Raw genomic sequence first — 16733 nt, forward strand, 5'->3', positions numbered from 1 at the left:
CCTAGTTTTTCACATTGTTGCCTAACTGCATATAGATGAGTTGAAGTGGCCTGTCTCTCTCCTTTTCTGACCCTGAGGTCTGTTTCCCTACAGCTTGGTCCCTGCTCAGAAAAGGCAGAGATTTCCACAGCTCCGGGCCCTCCTGATCCATGCTGCATTCCCCTGCTAACCTGCAAGACGTCTACCTGTGTCGTGGCCGCATGGGAGGTACATCATTTCTTCATGTATAATTCTTAACTCTTCATGCTGAAATATATGGAATTCGTGCTGAATGGATCATAATTAAAAGTTTGCATGGATTGGAAATGTATACAATAAGAAATGTAGTATTTGATTTCCAAGTTTCATACTCTTCGTAGTAATACCTATGTTTTTTAAGTGTGCAAAAGCGTGCATGTATTATCTTGATGTTGTCCTTGTAAGTTATATACAGTATATAATTAAACCTGTATTGTAGAAGATTGAGGTAGAGATGGCCAGCTAATGAATTCATAGTAAAGATTTTAGTCAGGGAAATCCTGATTTTCTGTGCAGTGTCATCAGCTGCAGTACACCAACTCAGCTCACTTCGGGAATTGAACTGGAGACTTTCTGTATGCAAGTGAGAGATTCTTGGGTTCAGTCTACTACTGAACTTCAGTCCCTCCCTTAAGGACTAGAGTATTGTGGAATTTTTTTCCTGCTAATTTGTTTCTCTCTCTTTTTAATTTCCCAGTGCCCAGCAAGTAATGGTGCAGAAGTTAGTGAATACAAACTGGAGTGGGGGCAAGTGGAAGGATCAATGCATATCATATACTCTGGCCCTCTTCTGAGCTATGAAGTGAAAGGACTTACACCTGCCACCACCTATTATTGCAGAGTACAGGTATAAAAGTCTAGATTCTGGATATCTACCTCTTTTAACCTCTTCTCTAAACAAACCGGGCATGACCTGCAGCTGTGCAGTGCAGTTATATGACCCCAGACAAGGCTGTCTGTTGCGTCTTGGAAACTTTCACTGTTCATTAGGAGACAAGTTCAGAACGCTGGTGGTCGGTTCCTCCGGAAGGCAAGGTATTAAGCTTAATGCTTTGCTTGCTCTTACTGTCAGCTGACCAAGAATTGTAGACCTGAAAGGAAACATCTTCTGGCCTCTGTTATCAAAGAATCATAGACCCCCTGCGAGGTTCTCTAGTTCTGTGCATCATGGATGTTTGCCATTCAGATGGTGTAGGCTGCATTTAGCAGGGAGGATAAGGAAAGTGAGCTAAGCAATACAATGATGTGTATGCGCAACCTCCTTGATGTGTATGCACAACCTCCTGATTTTAGAAATGGGTTATGTCAGAATGCCAGATGCAAGGGAGGGCACCAGGATGAGGTCTCTTGTTATCTGGTGTGCTCCCTGGGGCATTTGGTGGGCCGCTGTGAGATGCAGGAAGCTGGACTAGATGGGCCTATGGCTTGATCCAGTGGGGCTGTTCTTATGTTCTTAACTACAATTCCCAGGAAGCCTTGCAGGTCTCTTGTTATCTGGTGTGCTCCCTGGGGCATTTGGTGGGCCGCTGTGAGATACAGGAAGCTGGACTAGACGGGCCTATGGCCTGATCCAGTGGGGCTGTTCTTATGTTCTTAATCCCCTTTAATTTTTCCTGTTGCTGCAGCCAGCTCCAGAAGGAAAAAAAAATGGACCATAGAGAACTATCCATCCTGGTGAAGAGAAGCTTCAGTCCAGGAAGGATCTGCACCCATTTGTTATGCTGTACAATACAAGCCCATTAAATAAAGAAAAAGTATTTCTTTTGTTCTGGCATCTCCAAAAGAAGGGAGAAGGCAGAGCATATTGCTAAATATAAATAAAGGAGACTCCCAGAAAGAAAGTGTGTGAGAGCCACTGCAGGAACTTAAGAAACAATGGCTTAGTTGTTTCTGCTTTTTAACTCTTAAACCTCTCTGTCTCTCTGTCTCTCTCTCTCTCTCAGGCTGTGAATATAGCCGGAGCTGGATTGTTTGGGGAAATCGGCATGGTCACAACCCCAGCTTCCGTGCCCGCAGCAGTGACCGTATTGCACTTGCTCGAGGAAGACCAGATGGACGCCCCTGTTCCTCTCTCAATGTGCCTTGCTCTTCACTGGGAGGAGCCCTGTTGCCATGGGGCAGAGATCATTGGCTACCACATAGAATATGGGGAGAAGCAGCTCTTAACTGTCAACAGAGTCACAAGCCATGTTCTGGAGAACCTGCAGCCTGACACTTTCTACAGGTGGGTAAACAGTTTCATTTCAGATTTAAGAGGACTGATGAAACCAGTAGTTGTCTAAAGATTTGTGTTTTGTCCTCTCTCTTTGTTGTGCCCTCCTTGTCCAGGACTCTGGGTAGTATGCTCCAGTTCAGTCATGCAGAGGCAGGTTTTCTTGGAGAGGAGGAGGGGGCACTTACCACTTCCTCTCCAAGATTGCCTCCTGTCTCTACATTGAACAAAGCAGAACTCAGCCTGAGAGGCCTAGGTTTGGATTTCTTCTTCAGGCTGAACTTGCGTTTTCTGTGCATATTTCACATTCCTGTTTCAGAAAGGGAGACTGGGCTGACCTGTGGTGTGTGCTAAAACATGACCCTGTGGGGCCAAAGAGGTGAAATGTTGGAGACGTGCGAGCATTCTCCTGGTCATGTGTTAGTGAAATGCAAGCACAGGAGCTGTACACTTCATTACAGAATTAGCAAAGGCAGTCTTTCATATAAAATTGCACCCCCCTGATCTTCTATTTTTCCCCCACAATGAAGAAATACAAGGGGACTGGCTATATTCTCCACTCATGTGCGGGAAAGCATCTGGGAAGGAGCATGGATTTTGTTTGGAAGAATAGCCTGTGGAGAAAAGGTTAAGTATGCACACTACTGATGAGTTTGCAGCTGCATTTCAGTTAAAAGAAAGAAATTAGGAAGTCAGATTCCTCCTGCCTCCCTTCTGGTTTCCTCCTATCTCCCCGATCAGCTTTGGCTTTCAACTTTCATCAAGATCTCTGCGTTTTTTGGAGGGAGGGGAATAATTTTAGTCTTTTCTCTAAGATGTGTTCATCATTCTGCATCCACCATGGCTGAACACCAGATGGCGCCCTGAAGTTTCACTTCACCATTGAAGTCCGCTTCCAGGCTCAGCCTTGTGACAAACAGAGCTGCTGATAAAATAGCAGCCCTCTATTGAGTTTCCCATCTTTATAATACAAAGCTATGGAAGCTTTCATGATGTCATCAACTTGTTCATTTAACTGTCATGGGGTGAGGGATTCTTAATTACATCACTTGAAGTTTTCCTATAATTGTACATGGCAACGGAGCGGAGGGGGACTCTGAAGGAGCCCTATTATTCGTTGAGTTCTGCCTGAAAAGCAAAAGGCATTGTAGACTTTATGTCCTAAGCCTTATGTATTCAACTTAAATATGTGCTTGCTTTCCTTTAATGGCAACTTCTCCTTCCCTCCCAGGATCCGAATACAGGCCTTCAACAGTCTCGGAGCGGGTCCCTTCAGCCCTTCCATTAAAGCAAAGACAAAGCCTTTACCTCCGGATCCCCCACACCTGGAATGTGTCGTCTTTAGTTACCAGAGCCTTAAGCTGAAATGGGGTGAAGGGCCTAGCAGAGCTTTAATCGCCAATCCTACACAGTTCAACCTACAGATGGAGGATCGGCTTGGCAGGTGAGATCAGTTCTGGAACACATTAAGCAAGCCAAGTGGCAGGTGGTCTTTCACGCTGTGTGTTCACATGAAGATTATATCCTACTTGTACAATAGTGTTGAAGGTCAAGAGGAACGTTTAGCAGTGAAACTTGGCAGCAAGCTTTTCTCATGCGCGTTACAATTTCAGTGGTTTGGATATACAATTCATTACATGTGCAGCAAGTGGCTGATTCTTAATATAACAACAGAGTTTGCAGTTTGGTACATTATCAAACTAAGCAAGGAAACCACTTGTTTAAAATTGGATTCAAGTCTATTACATCCTGTAAACCCGTTTCTCAAAACTTTTATCTGATGAGGAATAAAACCTATATGATGATTGGACATACTCATGGCTGGCCCATCCATGAGGCCAACTGAAGTGGGGAGTGTCTGCCTCTGCCTGCCTGCTTGCCTTGCTCCTCTTCCTTGGCAGACTGGATTGGAAAAGGAAAAGGGGGGGCGAAGAGGAAGAGGAAATGGGAAGGGGACTTTGGGGCTAGAACACTGGAGAGTAGGAGCAGCAGAGGCTGGCATGTCATTGGGTAAGGGGTCAGCACTTGGCATGCCGGCTCAAGCATCAGGAAGTCTTGGGCTGGGGCAGGCATGCTTCAGAGTTGTCACAAGTTTGTACCCCCCCTTTTTTTTAGGTTCATTACTGTCTACAGTGGACCTTGTCACACATACAAAGTGCAGCGACTCAGCGAATCCACCACATACTATTTTAAAATCCAGGCATGCAACGATGCTGGCGAAGGAGAATTTTCTGAAGTGTATGCCTTCACCACAACCAAATCTCCGCCACCTGCTTTGAAAGGTGAGGTCTTTTGTCGCTTGTAGCAAGTGTTGTGATTTCTGCAGGGGAGAAAGTACCCTGCTGGATCAGGTCCAAGGCCCTTCAGTCCAGCATCCTGTTTCCCACAGTGGCCACCAGTTAGCTCTGGATAAGCCTGCAAGCAGGAGATGATGGCATTCTCCATCCCCACCACTGCTCCCTTGCAACTACTATTCAGAGGCACATTCGGCGAGTGGAGATTTCAGCTTCAGCTCTCCTCCTGCTTGCGTTGCTTGCAAGCCAGTGTTGACAATCAGAGAAGTTTCTAAAGTGTTCTTAGATATTGTGTGAGGTGCCTGCCATCCAAAGAGCAAATTTTTTAAAAGAAAAAGGAGAGAGAAAGCAGAACAAGTGAGATACACACAGGCACTTGGAGGTACTGATGGTAATCTTAGAGGTCTGGCCATAGTGAGAGAGCAAAAGTGTTAACCTTTAAAATGTCAACTGTTGCTTAAAAAGGTATATGCATTGCAATGCCTCTCCCCCACAACTATTGGGAAGCTGGGAGAAGGATTGTGCTGTGTATTCTTTGGTGTGAAAAGTGATTTTTGCAAAACGTGGTGTGTTTTGAGAGAAAATTCATCCCCTCCCAAGAACATAAATGCTGTGTCTTGAAATTTGTCCCGCATATTCAGCACAGTACCTAGCCTCTATGTAAAAGCATGCACACTCTTAGTAGGAGCTGCATAAAACTGGTGTCCTACTTGAAAACTGGGCTGTTTTTTCTTCACGGGCTGAAAACTGGGCTGTTTTCTTTTTCTTCTTTGTAAGATTGGAAGAACTGGCTGCTTTGTATGTGTGAATAGACCCATAGTGTGTTGAGCATTGTTTTTGCCCATTAATTGCATCTTCAGAACCTATTAATAAGATCAAGAACACATTTCTGATGAGAGCTAGAATGACCTAGCTGACAGTTTGGGGTTTGAAGCCAGGAGATGGGGGTTTAAATTTTAGTTTAGCCCAGGATGATAGTGGGTGATCTTGTGTAACCTTTTAGCACCTGCCAACTGAACCCTGTTGGTAACAAAAATGTTGTTGGAAATCCCAACTCTGCTCATTTATGTTTAAGCTACAAATCTGATGCATGTTATCTTTAACCATGGAGGAGATCTAACAATGCCTGTGAACAAAAACCTGTCTGAGTTGTGTATCTTTTGATTTCCTTTTTCCAGCACCCAAAGTACATCAGCTGGGAGATAACACCTGTGAGGTCACGTGGGAGCCTTTGCAGCCAATGAAAGGCGATTCTATTGTTTACATTTTACAACTTGCCAGTGGGAGGGAAGTTGATCAGGTAAACTACCAAGCAATTTTTTTTAATGTGAAATGTTGCGTTTTGCTGATTTCATTAAACCGCTGTCTTGTAACAGTCTATATTATTGCAAATGTTGTTTTCTCAAAAGGAAAACTGCCAGGAAGGTTACTAAATTATGTAACGTAGCTGGCACTAGGTCAAAATGATTTGTGCTTGGGGTACATACTCTGTAGCATGTTACGGCTTTTGTGTCCTGCTGGTCAGTATAGTATCTCCAGGGCTGACAGTGCAAAGGAGGAGAAACAGTGCAGGAGATGGTAAAGCATTACAGTATTTATTAAAGAAATAGTTTTAATTAAAAAAATTTTTTAAAGATTTTCACCAGGTATATAAAGAGATCAGCATGGGTGATTCTTCCCTTGGGTGCCACAAGCAAGAAGCCCCTATTCCCAGTCATCACCAGCCCCACCCTAGAGAGCAAATACGCCTCTGCGTACCCCAGAAGTGGGAGATGGAGGTAACTCCCCTCTCCCACCCTTGCTTCCCAACACAGGGCCTCTGATCTTGGAAGGGAGCATGTATAAGTCAACATTACTATCAGTTGTTTAAATATATTTCTATTTTGGTATATTGCAGCAACACATGCTATTTTGTACAGATAACCCTGCACATTTTACATTTGTCATGTGCAAGCAAACAAGTCACACCGATTGTGATGATGGTCCAAAAGCAGTACTTCCAGAATGAAACAGAGCTGTGCCAGCTCTTTCATTTCTGCTAAGCAGTCTGTTCACAGGTGATTTGGCTTTGATGCCTGCTTTCCCTTCTGCTCCTTCCTCAGGTATACAAGGGACCAGAGACTTCATTCCGCTTCACCAACGTGCAGACAAACTGTGAATATCGATTCAGGGTGTGCGCCGGGCGCCAGTACCAGGACTGCACTGGAACCCAAGAACTGCACGGACCTTACAGTCCTAGCACAGTGTTCTCATCTCAGAAAGCGGAGTTAGTGTCACAGTGCTCAGACCCCAGTCCCGACCTCACCAAAAGCAGGAGAAAGTCACTCAGCGATGAACAGTTTGCGTTCCTGCTCCTTGTGGGGTTTGCCGCAGTTGCCATTGTGTTTGCTGTCATCATCCAGTACTTTGTGATCAAGTAGGTGACTTGAAAATTGACTTCATTACTCAGCTTATTATTATTATTATTATTTTTCATATGAAAATTTTATGCCTGGGTATTTATGTAAAATTCCAATTAAAATGGTTATCTGGGAATGATTGTATAAGACACATTTCCATTTTTTGCTGCTGACTTAACAGCGAGGCTGGGTAGGTAATAATCTCCCCCACCCACCCCATCCCCCCAAAATGGAAAAGAAGATCCCTATTATAGCACAATTGTGCATCTTTTAATCAGGGTTAGCTGTTTAAAACAGCAAAAAAAAAATAAAAATTAAAAAGCTGCCTTAACATGCACTTGTGAGTCTCAGAAAGCTGGACTCAGGAACTTTGGTCTCAAGTGCAGCCATGTCAAGGGGAGGGTGGGGGGGGAGGGGAGATCAGCCACTTCAACCCAAGGCATTTTGTGAGATACAGCAGCAAAGATGCTTAAGCATAGAACAGTACTGTATTACAGAACCTTGCTAGAGCATACTATACAGTAGACAAAAAAGAAACCAAAATCTTATAAACTTTAAGCAACTTAGTGCTACTTTTATTTTCCAGTTGTTTTAAATTGTTGGGATTCCAGTAGTCACTGCACGAGCCCAGGGTAGTAGGCGGGGGTCAGCATTTTTAGAGGTTTTAAATCAAAGGCGCTGGGAGCACCAAAGTGGTCTGTGTGCAGAGGGAGTGCTTTGGTATGTAACTTGGCAAAATGCTCCCCCTTCAATACTGTACATTTCTGAATGAAATGCTCTGTCGTTGGTAAGCAACTTTTTGCCTGACCCAGACTTTGCTCTCAGTGCCTGAGAGGACAGTTTAAAATGCCCTGTGCTTCTGATCTAAAAACCGTCTTCAGCGTTTTTTGTTTCAGAGGAAAAAGCACAGAAATTTTTTTGTCTTTAATGAGAACAAAAAGTGCATTTATGATAAATGTGTCACTATTTGGCTCAAACTGAGCAAAAATGTTTTTTGTACTATTCTTAACATAACATTGAAAAAAAAAGGCGAACTGGTTTGTTTTTGGGTTATTTTCTGTTTTGGATGCCCTTCTGATGTAATCCAGACAATTAGGTCGCATGTGAAAATGATTTGATTTTTGTTTCCTAAGGTAATACCTTAAAGGAATTGCTCCCTCTCCAATTGCAGTTCCATATTCCACTGTTTGTTTTTGTTTTGTGGTCCAAGTCTTTTCTGGTTTGTAACCAATTCTTCAGTGACAGGTCTGGCTTTGGGTGTAATAGACTTTTGCAAGGGGTTTTGTGTGAATATCATGCACTACATAGGAATGTCTCGTCAAGCCTCCGCAGCAGGTACCTGTGAAGTTAAAAAAAAAAAAAGCTGTGTTGTCTTTCCATTTTGTGCTCTCTTGAAAACTAGAAATCCACACCCCATTTAATTTTCAGAATGCATCTTCTACTAGGGGGAGAAACCCTCAAATTCAAAGGCCGTGCATTTTGTTTGGTTTTGCATACTCCTAGGGACTGAACAGCTCTACCTTATGAAACATCAGAATGCTTGCACTCGTACGTGAGGCAGTGGATGTAAAGCAACTCATTTTTAGCTTGAGATATCTCCGTTTTAGACGATAGACCATCAAAAGTGTTTCTCCACTGGCTGTTAACTCATAACGGTAGCTTAAGGTTTGTGGCATTGTGTTTTTGCATTTCACGTGTAGGGGAAAAACACACACACAACGATGACTTCATATCACTTAATATCTTAAAAGTAGATTTATGGTGCAATCTGAAATTAACCTTTTTTCAAAAAAAATGTACTCTTTTTGTGCTCTATTTATTTTGATTTAAAAAATTCTGGAAAATGTATGTTTGAATGTATTGTTCTACTTGTAGCAAGTTAATCATTTATTGTAATGGAAGCCCTCTCTTCAGTGTTGGAAAGAGTTTTATACAAATGTTTAGTGTCTTTAGTTCACAGAAACGTTTACAAACCTGTTTTCCTTCATTTCTTTTCATACTTCACTTTTTTTGTATAAAATAGTCTTTAGCAGGTTTCTGTTGCCAAAGGGTTTTTTTGTTGTTGAATTCTCAGACAAATTGAAGAAGAAAATCACATTTAATTGGCAATAGTATGTCATTTTTAAATTAGGTGTTTCTGAATAAAATACTAACCAAAATTATGACTTCCTAGAATGTTAAAAGTTAAATTTGTACTTGTAATTGCCACAAAACATTTATATTGCCAGGAGATTTACTGGAAAACAGATGTTATGTAGAATTTTATATTTACAACTATACATTCCAGATCGATGTACTCTAGTGGCATTAATGTGTTAGATTTCTTTCTTTTGTATTGTAATTTGCTGTATTTCATACTTACGTTAAACCTGCCAGACATATTACTAAATTGTAACTATCAAATAGATAATATATTTAATATGTCCAATAAAAATACACACTTGTTCAGTTTGTGGCATCAATTTGTGTGGTAGTAAAAAATGAATCGGCCTTCCTTAAGGACATCTTCATACCTGTGGGCCAAACTGTTAGATGCCCCAGTTGTCTCCATGCCAGTCACAGATCTTTGGTAGGTACACTGGGGCTCTATGGGGGTGGCAGCATTGAACAGTATTTACATCAAGGCTAAAGGAGTTTTGGAGTAGGGCAGCCCCACCAGAGGCTTTGAAAGGGTCCTGACTCTCTTCCCTAACCTTTCTAAATTGAGTAGATGCTGGTGTTATGTTACCCTTTGCCCTTCCTTTCAACTGATCTTCCCTTCCAGAAGAGACAGCAGAACATACATTGCTGAGCCATGGCTAGATAAGAAAGGGGAAAGGCCTCTTAAGGAGGTCCTTCCAAGCCTTAAGTTAACCATTCATTACACAAGTGAGCTGATCTCCACTGCCCCAACCTCAGTCTTTTCACTCCTGCTTAAATGCCTGGATTGCTAAACCTGACTGCAGTTCAGAAACTTACACACAGCTCTCCTGTATTTTTGTGACATGACGTTGTAAAGGATGGGGTTCACAGATGCTCCAAGGTAGAACAGCAGCATTGAGACAAGGTTGAAGTATTGGCTAACCTCGTATAGGACCATGCTTCCTTGGGCAAAGAGGATCCGACCCACGTGTAGAGGGAGCCAGCATACCACAAAAGCCAGAACTACCACTGCTGAAAGAGAAAGTTGAGTACAATCATTCCATCTTGAACCCTCCAAGCTAGTGAACCCACTTCTGCTTCCTCCCCCTCCCCTCCTTTCAAAAAGGAAGCAGACCCACAGAGAAAAAAATGTGGAGAGTGATTCTCTGTCATCTCTTCTCTCCTCCCCCCCTCCATTCCAGAGAAAGAAGAGATGAGAGAGACAGCTGCAGCTAAGGTGACAGCATGAGCAAGCCAACTCTACAAACCTAGGAAAGGTTCACAGGGTCACACAAAATCCTTTTGTATAGTTTTTCAGTTTCTCATATACAGATATATGTTCTTGGATTCCCTTTCTTAAAAGGGATCATTCAGCCCCATCTAGTGGCCAAATTTGATGTAGCATCTATAGCAGGGGTGTTGGAACATAAGGCCCTATGGGCTGGATGTCGCCTATAAAGCTTCTGCTAGCTTTAGTTTGCTTAGCAACCATCTCTTGAAAATATGATCATGATTTGTATATTTTCTCTTCTGCCATTTGGAGCTAATGAGTTGCTAAGTGAGGAAAAAAGTGCTTATTTGTGGTCATCATCTACTTAATGATGTCACTTCTGCCCCTCAGCAGGCAGCATCTACACTATTTGAGCCACTATCTAAAATGAGTTTTTTCCCCCCATAGCCTGCAACTGAATGAACTGAGTGAAATTGACTAGAAAGCAATAACAGTCTGTGACAGGGTCCTTAGATGGAACTCTGCTAAGTAATGCACCCCTGTAGGCAGCTTAAGGCAAACAGTTCCATTAAAAACATTTTATTCCAGAAGTAGGAGTGAGTCCTGATCAACCATGGTGCAGGACAGAATCAAAGCTTATTCAAAAGGTAACTTTAATGGATGCAAACTCTTCTGGTCCAACAACAGTTACCAGACAAATTTCATTGCTGGCAAATAAGTGCAGGCAATAAAAGCAGGAAAAATAGGTACAAACAGTACCCTCTTTGTAAAAGTACTTTGTGCTAACTCCTACTCCAATGCTGAAAAAATGACCTACTCTCCTGTACAGTAAGTGCTTGGGAAGTTCATTCACCACCTCAAGTGATGACTTGCAAGTGGGAATGTTTAAATCTGGGATTTAAACATTGTTGATAGACCATCCACATCACCTCAGGTGCAAATATGCTACAATGGAGCTGGTTCCCACACTCTCTGCAGGTGCAGAGAAGTCAAGTGTATACATCAGTGTTCCTCAAGGTTCGCCGTCCACCTATTCGAAGTAACTGGCCCTGACATAATCACCACTTACTTGTGGGTTGAGACACCAGATGCAATGCAACAAATACCAGTAAGAGGCTCAGGATGGACAGGAGGGCTTTTTCAAGCATGGAAAACCATACTTTGGAGCTGTGCCCTCTGAGCCAAGCCTCCTACCACTGTTTGTTGCATTGGATTCCTGGTCTTGCTGACAGGCGGCATTAGTCCAGGAGTCCTGTGAGTACCACTAAATACCACTGGTGGTACCCATATCAGTGGTTAAGAAACACTGATATACATTCATCTATGGTTGAGCCTGTGATGATTACAGCTGAATATGTGAATCAACCCAATTGAAAAGCACCGTATTGCAGCCGGCACTACACAACACAGATGTTCTAACAATGAGGGCTCTGGCAAAGAAGTAATTATTGGTGACAATAAGTGACAGCCTTTGTGTGAGTTCAATGGATGAACAAGTTGTCCATTCAGAGTTGAATCCCTTCAGACCAAACTGGCCAGTAAAGAAGCCAACACAGATTGGGGACCTTATTGATTATCTGAATCTACCTTGTAAATTAGTCAGTTCTTTCTGTGTCTTATATTTCAGCAAAGCAGCCTTAAGGGTAGTGCATTTATCTCAGATTGCAATCACAGTTTGCTCAAAACCAAACCAGATGTAACTTACCAAGCATTTTGACTGTTTGCTGGTGATACTTTTCCCTCATTGCAGCTTGGTGTCCTTCAAGCTTGCGTGCAGCCCTCCAGAGCTTTCTACATATCAGTCCGTAGAGGAGGACCAAGCAAAACACAGGAAGAAAAAAATAAAGGGTAGACAGCCAGGTCATTGTTTCTAGGAGTCCTGAACGGGCTGCTTCCTCCATGCATTTGCATTCATTGGTGTCCTCCGGTAGGCTTCCGTTGCGATGCTCTACGCCGAAGAGGAACAGAACGGGGACGGCCGTCACCGAAGAACAAAGCCATATTAGGAGAATGACAGCTTTCGCTCTGCTTTTAGTGATAGCAGCCTTTGCTTTCAGAGGAAAGCAGATGGCAAAATATCTCTCTACACTCAAGGTGGTTACATGGAGGATGGTACAGTAGGTGCAGGTTTCACTGAGGTAGACGACAAACTTGCAGAGAAAGTCACCAAAGATGTAGGGCTTGTATTGCCAAATCCGGTACAAATCCGACGGCAAGCCCAGCAAGATGAGACTGTCCGACAAAGCCATGCTGGATAAATACATATTGATGGTCGTCTGCATGGCCTTGTGCCTCTTAAAAATCAATATCATCGTGAGGTTCCCAGCAACACCCAACAAAAATAAAAGGATGCAAATTACTGTCACTGGCACCAAGATGGGAATATCAAACAAGGAAAAAGAGAGCTCGTTGTAGTAGTCTGTATCATTGCCATCCGAGTCATTGGAGGACAAGGAAGCCATATCTCATAGATGTCTCCTTGCTAGGAAACAGGGAATCACCTTCTCCTGCAGAAGGTGATTGCGCTCCACTCTGAGGTTTTCAAAGGCTGCTAGACTTTTTACATTACCATTAACAAGCTCAACTTACTTTTTCCCCCAGCACCGAGGCCTGATAATACAAATCAGTGGACTATAAAATTGGCCCCTACAGATCTGCAACATTATTTTAACTCCGAAGTTGAAAATGTTGTTGAAGTAGGTCGAAAAGATAATATTTGTGTTCCTGCTGGGAATGAGGAGAGAGAGAAAGAATTAGATTAACAGCCCACCTTACACTAACAGCAGTAGCAGAGAAGTAAATCTTCATTCATACCTGTAGTTAACACACTATAATTAGGCAGTATTTCAGTCTTTCTTCCACGATGGAACTCAAGGTACATGCATAGGCTGCCTCTTATGCAGGCAATGGCCAGAACAAGTCTCATTTAGCTTCCCAACAAATTTCCAGCATTATATACCACACCTCAAGAGCAGGGGTAAAGCCAGTGTAGCTTCATTTGAGCACAGTGGGTGAATAGGGATAAACATTTACTAAATGGTAACTTATCACAATCTGTACATAACTGCTTGGTAAGCCACTTAGTCATACGTCTGATTATAAAGTTGAGCATTCCTTATCTGGAATTCCAAAATACAGAACTTTGAGCACCAACATGACTTTTTTGTTTTACTTTTCATCCAAAGAAATAAAATTACAAACTGTGTTTCACGCACAAAATTAAAAATATTGTATAAAAATTACCTTCAGGCTATGCATAAAAGGAGTACATGAAACAAATGAATTTTGGGTTTAGACTTTGGGCCACATTCACAAGATCTCTCATTATGTATATACAAGTATTCTGAAATGCAGAAAAATCTGATATTGAAAATGCTTCTGGTCCCAATCACTTCGGATAAGGGATGCCCAACCTTTACAACTTTAGCATGACTGGATAATGCAAATGACCAAATCTTTGGTCATCAAAAGCCGGGGTCTCCGTACCATCCTACCAAAAGGCCAGGAGAACTGTCCTTGGCCTGAATTTTCTATAAGAGACAACAACCCTGAGCTACCTCACAGTTAAAATGTAGCTATTTTGGCCACAGTGCAACAAATGGGGGAAAGATAGTATGAATCTCAACAGAATTCGAGAAAATAGATCAGGTGAATCTTCACTCTACAATAACTTGCTTCAAAAGAGCCACTAGTCTAAAAACAGTCACTGGTGGAAGGTAAAAAAAAATTCCGTATTTAGTTTAATCTGTTCCAATACCCAGCAAGATTTAACAAGACTGCATAACCAGGATGACTAGATACATTCTGGATTTTGCCTTGAGGTTGACTCCTGAAGCCTTTTCCATAACTGGATGTAGCCACAAGACAGTGGAGGTTTGGGATCAGAGTTTTCCTTCTCTCAGATGAGCTGCCTTCCCAGGCTAACAAGTTCCGTCGCCTCCTACGACAAGGGGTCAACCTCGAGGCAAAATCCGGAGCCGGAGTCCCTGAGGCAGTTTATGGCTGAACACAGTCACATTCTGGCAACTCCTGTGACACCGCTAGAACCAACCGTATTGGCTTCTGCCTTTCCACTGGACCATTTCAGCAACGTGGAGAGGGGGGATTTGCTGCATGGGAAACAGTCTATCCTCCATACCTACTTTACCCAGGCTTCGCGCACTGGAGAGGACACTCTGTTCCAGAACCACCATTCAGAGCGCAATACCATAGTCTTCCGAGACTGAAGGATGCCAACAACTAACTAGATAAACTGGAGGACTGAGTGTCTATACATTTAACCATGCTATAGAAGAGGAAATTTTGGCAGATGCAGCTCAGCATGGAAGGGTTTTAAAAACTACACCTGCCAAAATTCCCTCTTCTATAGCATGGTTAAATGTATAGACACTCTGTCCTCCACTGTATCTGGTCCCCTTGTTCTTAGCAATGCTCACCCCCAAGAGAGGCAAAACCCAAAATTCCATATGAACAATTCATCAGGTCATAGGGTTCTGTGAAACCTGAAAGCTTGCATACTAAACCAACACTTAATGGGGTCAATTTGAGAGAGGTATAGCGGACAAGACTACTAGCTATCTTTCCGTGGCCATGAAAACATGCAGCCCATATCAACTCTGCAGTATCAAAGGACGCAAACAAGAATCTAACAAGGTCATAGTTTCACCAAGCTATTAAGATGCTCTTCAGAGACTTAGGAAATCATCAGAGCCAGAGCCACACAGTTTCAGCAAGCAAACACACAGGCCGAGAAACTTATTACCTTTCATGAACTGCAAGGACTCCGCTTACGATAAAAGCTTCATTTTCCACGGGCTCTCGCCACCAACTGTTGCTTTGACCTCACTTGTAACATTCCCGTTCTTGAAAGCGACCAGCCAGGAGCAAAGCTCACATCCGCACACCTGACAGCTGTGCATTTTCACCTGATTAAGTGCTCCATCTCCTGGGGAAATTGGTTGGGATGAGTCTGATCTTTTGAGTGCTTCCCCCCCCAACCCATGGAGCATGACAAACAAGGCAGCATTTTCTAGCCATCCATCAACATCTCCTGCCATTTAAGCAGTGCACTTGTTAAACAGCTGGGCTGCCCCTTTTTTTTTTCTCAATCTGTCATCTGAAACACAGAACCTCCTCCATTACCTGGGAGGTCCAGCCCGCCACTTGATACCACCATTCTAATTAGAACACCCTGCTCCAGTCACATTTTTCCAGCACATCTTCCTTCCCATTGTCCGGGCTCTGCAAAAGATGCTGTAATGGTGAAATTTAGGACAAAAAGTGATTGCATGACACCACCGCCCCCCCGTTCCGCTGGCCCCAGTGAGAGACTCATTGCTTAGGCTTGTGTTGTTTTTTTTAATCATTAGCTAGACATTTCCAAACACCTTTGTCTACTAATAGGGCTCTAAATGGAGTAACCATTTGCTCAAACCCCCATTAATTATAAGCCAAAGGTTGAGTTTTGACATGCACCCCAAATATGCTTCGCTTACCAGGAACAGCCAAGGTCTGGAAAAACAAAGTGGAGTTCCTGGTTGTCTTCCATATGCGTTAAGTCAGAGAGTGAACAATATCTGTCACCTTCCCGGCCTATATACCTGCCCTGCCTCCAACGTTCACACTGGGCTGTAATATTAAATTTAAAACAGGGCTTAATAAAGACTTATTTTTACAGTGTTTTCTGAACATGTAAAGCTATCTTGATGTTGTCTTTATAGCCATCCTGTAAAGTATTATCATCTCCATTTTGCAGATGGAGAAAACTGAGGCCAAGAGGATTGCCTGAGACAGTCTAGGCCAGTGGTTCTCAAATTGTTTTGGACCAGGACCCACTTTTTAGAATGACCATCTGTTGGGACCCACCAGAAGTTATGTCATCAACCTGGAAGTGATGTCATGGCCAGAAGTGAAAGCATTATGGAGGAAAAATTTTAATACCCCTATATGACAAAATCAAATCAAATATGTAAGGAAATTAAAAGTTTACAGTAAGTTTAAAAATTTATTTAAAATAAAGAAGAGCCCTCCTAGCCCTCCCAAGCAACCCCTTATTATGGAATTCTCTCCCATAGGAGGCCTGCCTGGCTCCTATACCGCCTGAATGTAAATGGCCAATGAAAATGAACATTTTGTTTGGCCTTCCATCAAATCTTTGTCCTTGTTTGTTCCATTTTTGCCGGCTGCTTTCATTTCAATCACTGTTGCTGATCTGTTTCCATTTTAAAATTGTTTTAGTACTATTCATACCTACTTCTGGTTGGCAACCTTCAGTCTCGAAAGACTATGGCATAAACCTACAGCACCCGGTATTCCCAGGCGGTCTCCCATCCAAGTACTAACCAGGCCTGACCCTGCTTAGCTTCCGAGATCAGACAAGATCAGGAGATAGTGTTCAGTATAGGGAGATGGTTGGCAACCTTCAGTCTCGAAAGACTATGGTATAAGCCTACAGCACC

At 42.8% G+C, this 16733-nt stretch overlaps 2 protein-coding genes across 3 annotated transcripts in view; one reads left to right on the forward strand and one right to left on the reverse strand.

The window, feature by feature from the left end:
* The window catches only part of LOC136663275 (fibronectin type-III domain-containing protein 3A-like), a 74848-nt gene extending 65490 nt beyond the window's left edge, over positions 1–9358 (forward strand). The window contains exons 20-26 of the mRNA XM_066640281.1: positions 94–207; positions 716–865; positions 1962–2242; positions 3462–3674; positions 4346–4512; positions 5703–5824; positions 6627–9358. Coding sequence (XP_066496378.1) covers positions 94–207; positions 716–865; positions 1962–2242; positions 3462–3674; positions 4346–4512; positions 5703–5824; positions 6627–6944 — 1365 coding nt within the window. The 3' untranslated portion in view covers positions 6945–9358. The remainder of the gene's footprint in view (positions 1–93; positions 208–715; positions 866–1961; positions 2243–3461; positions 3675–4345; positions 4513–5702; positions 5825–6626) is intronic.
* On the reverse strand, positions 7170–15640 carry LOC136663276 (growth hormone secretagogue receptor type 1-like). 2 transcript variants are annotated; one of them, XM_066640284.1, is made up of 4 exons: positions 15038–15640; positions 11981–12999; positions 9988–10073; positions 7170–8262 (listed from the first exon to the last, which is right to left on the reverse strand). In XM_066640284.1, the coding sequence occupies exons 2-4, from the start codon at positions 12735–12737 to the stop codon at positions 8242–8244; spliced, it is 864 nt and encodes a 287-aa protein (XP_066496381.1). In that variant the 5' UTR covers positions 12738–12999; positions 15038–15640; the 3' UTR covers positions 7170–8241. The 2 variants fall into 2 exon arrangements, with proteins under 2 accessions (XP_066496381.1, XP_066496380.1); XM_066640283.1 differs by having other exon boundaries at positions 9988–10076.
* Between the last annotated feature and the right edge of the window lie 1093 nt (positions 15641–16733).

The sequence above is a fragment of the Tiliqua scincoides genome, chromosome 12 (assembly GCF_035046505.1).
Source record: "Tiliqua scincoides isolate rTilSci1 chromosome 12, rTilSci1.hap2, whole genome shotgun sequence".
Lineage (NCBI taxonomy): Eukaryota > Metazoa > Chordata > Lepidosauria > Squamata > Scincidae > Tiliqua > Tiliqua scincoides.

Excerpts from the sequence above, each read along its gene's own strand:
- LOC136663276 (XM_066640283.1), bottom strand. The coding sequence starts at position 12,737 with ATGGCTTCCTTGTCCTCCAATGACTCGGATGGCAATGATACAGACTAC. Across the intron at positions 10,077-11,980 it reads GCAAACAGTCAAAATGCTTG|CAGTGGTAGTTCTGGCTTTT; the intron begins GTAAGTTACATC and ends TTTCTCTTTCAG. Across the intron at positions 8,263-9,987 it reads GAAGCATGGTCCTATACGAG|GTACCTGCTGCGGAGGCTTG; the intron begins GTTAGCCAATAC and ends TTAACTTCACAG.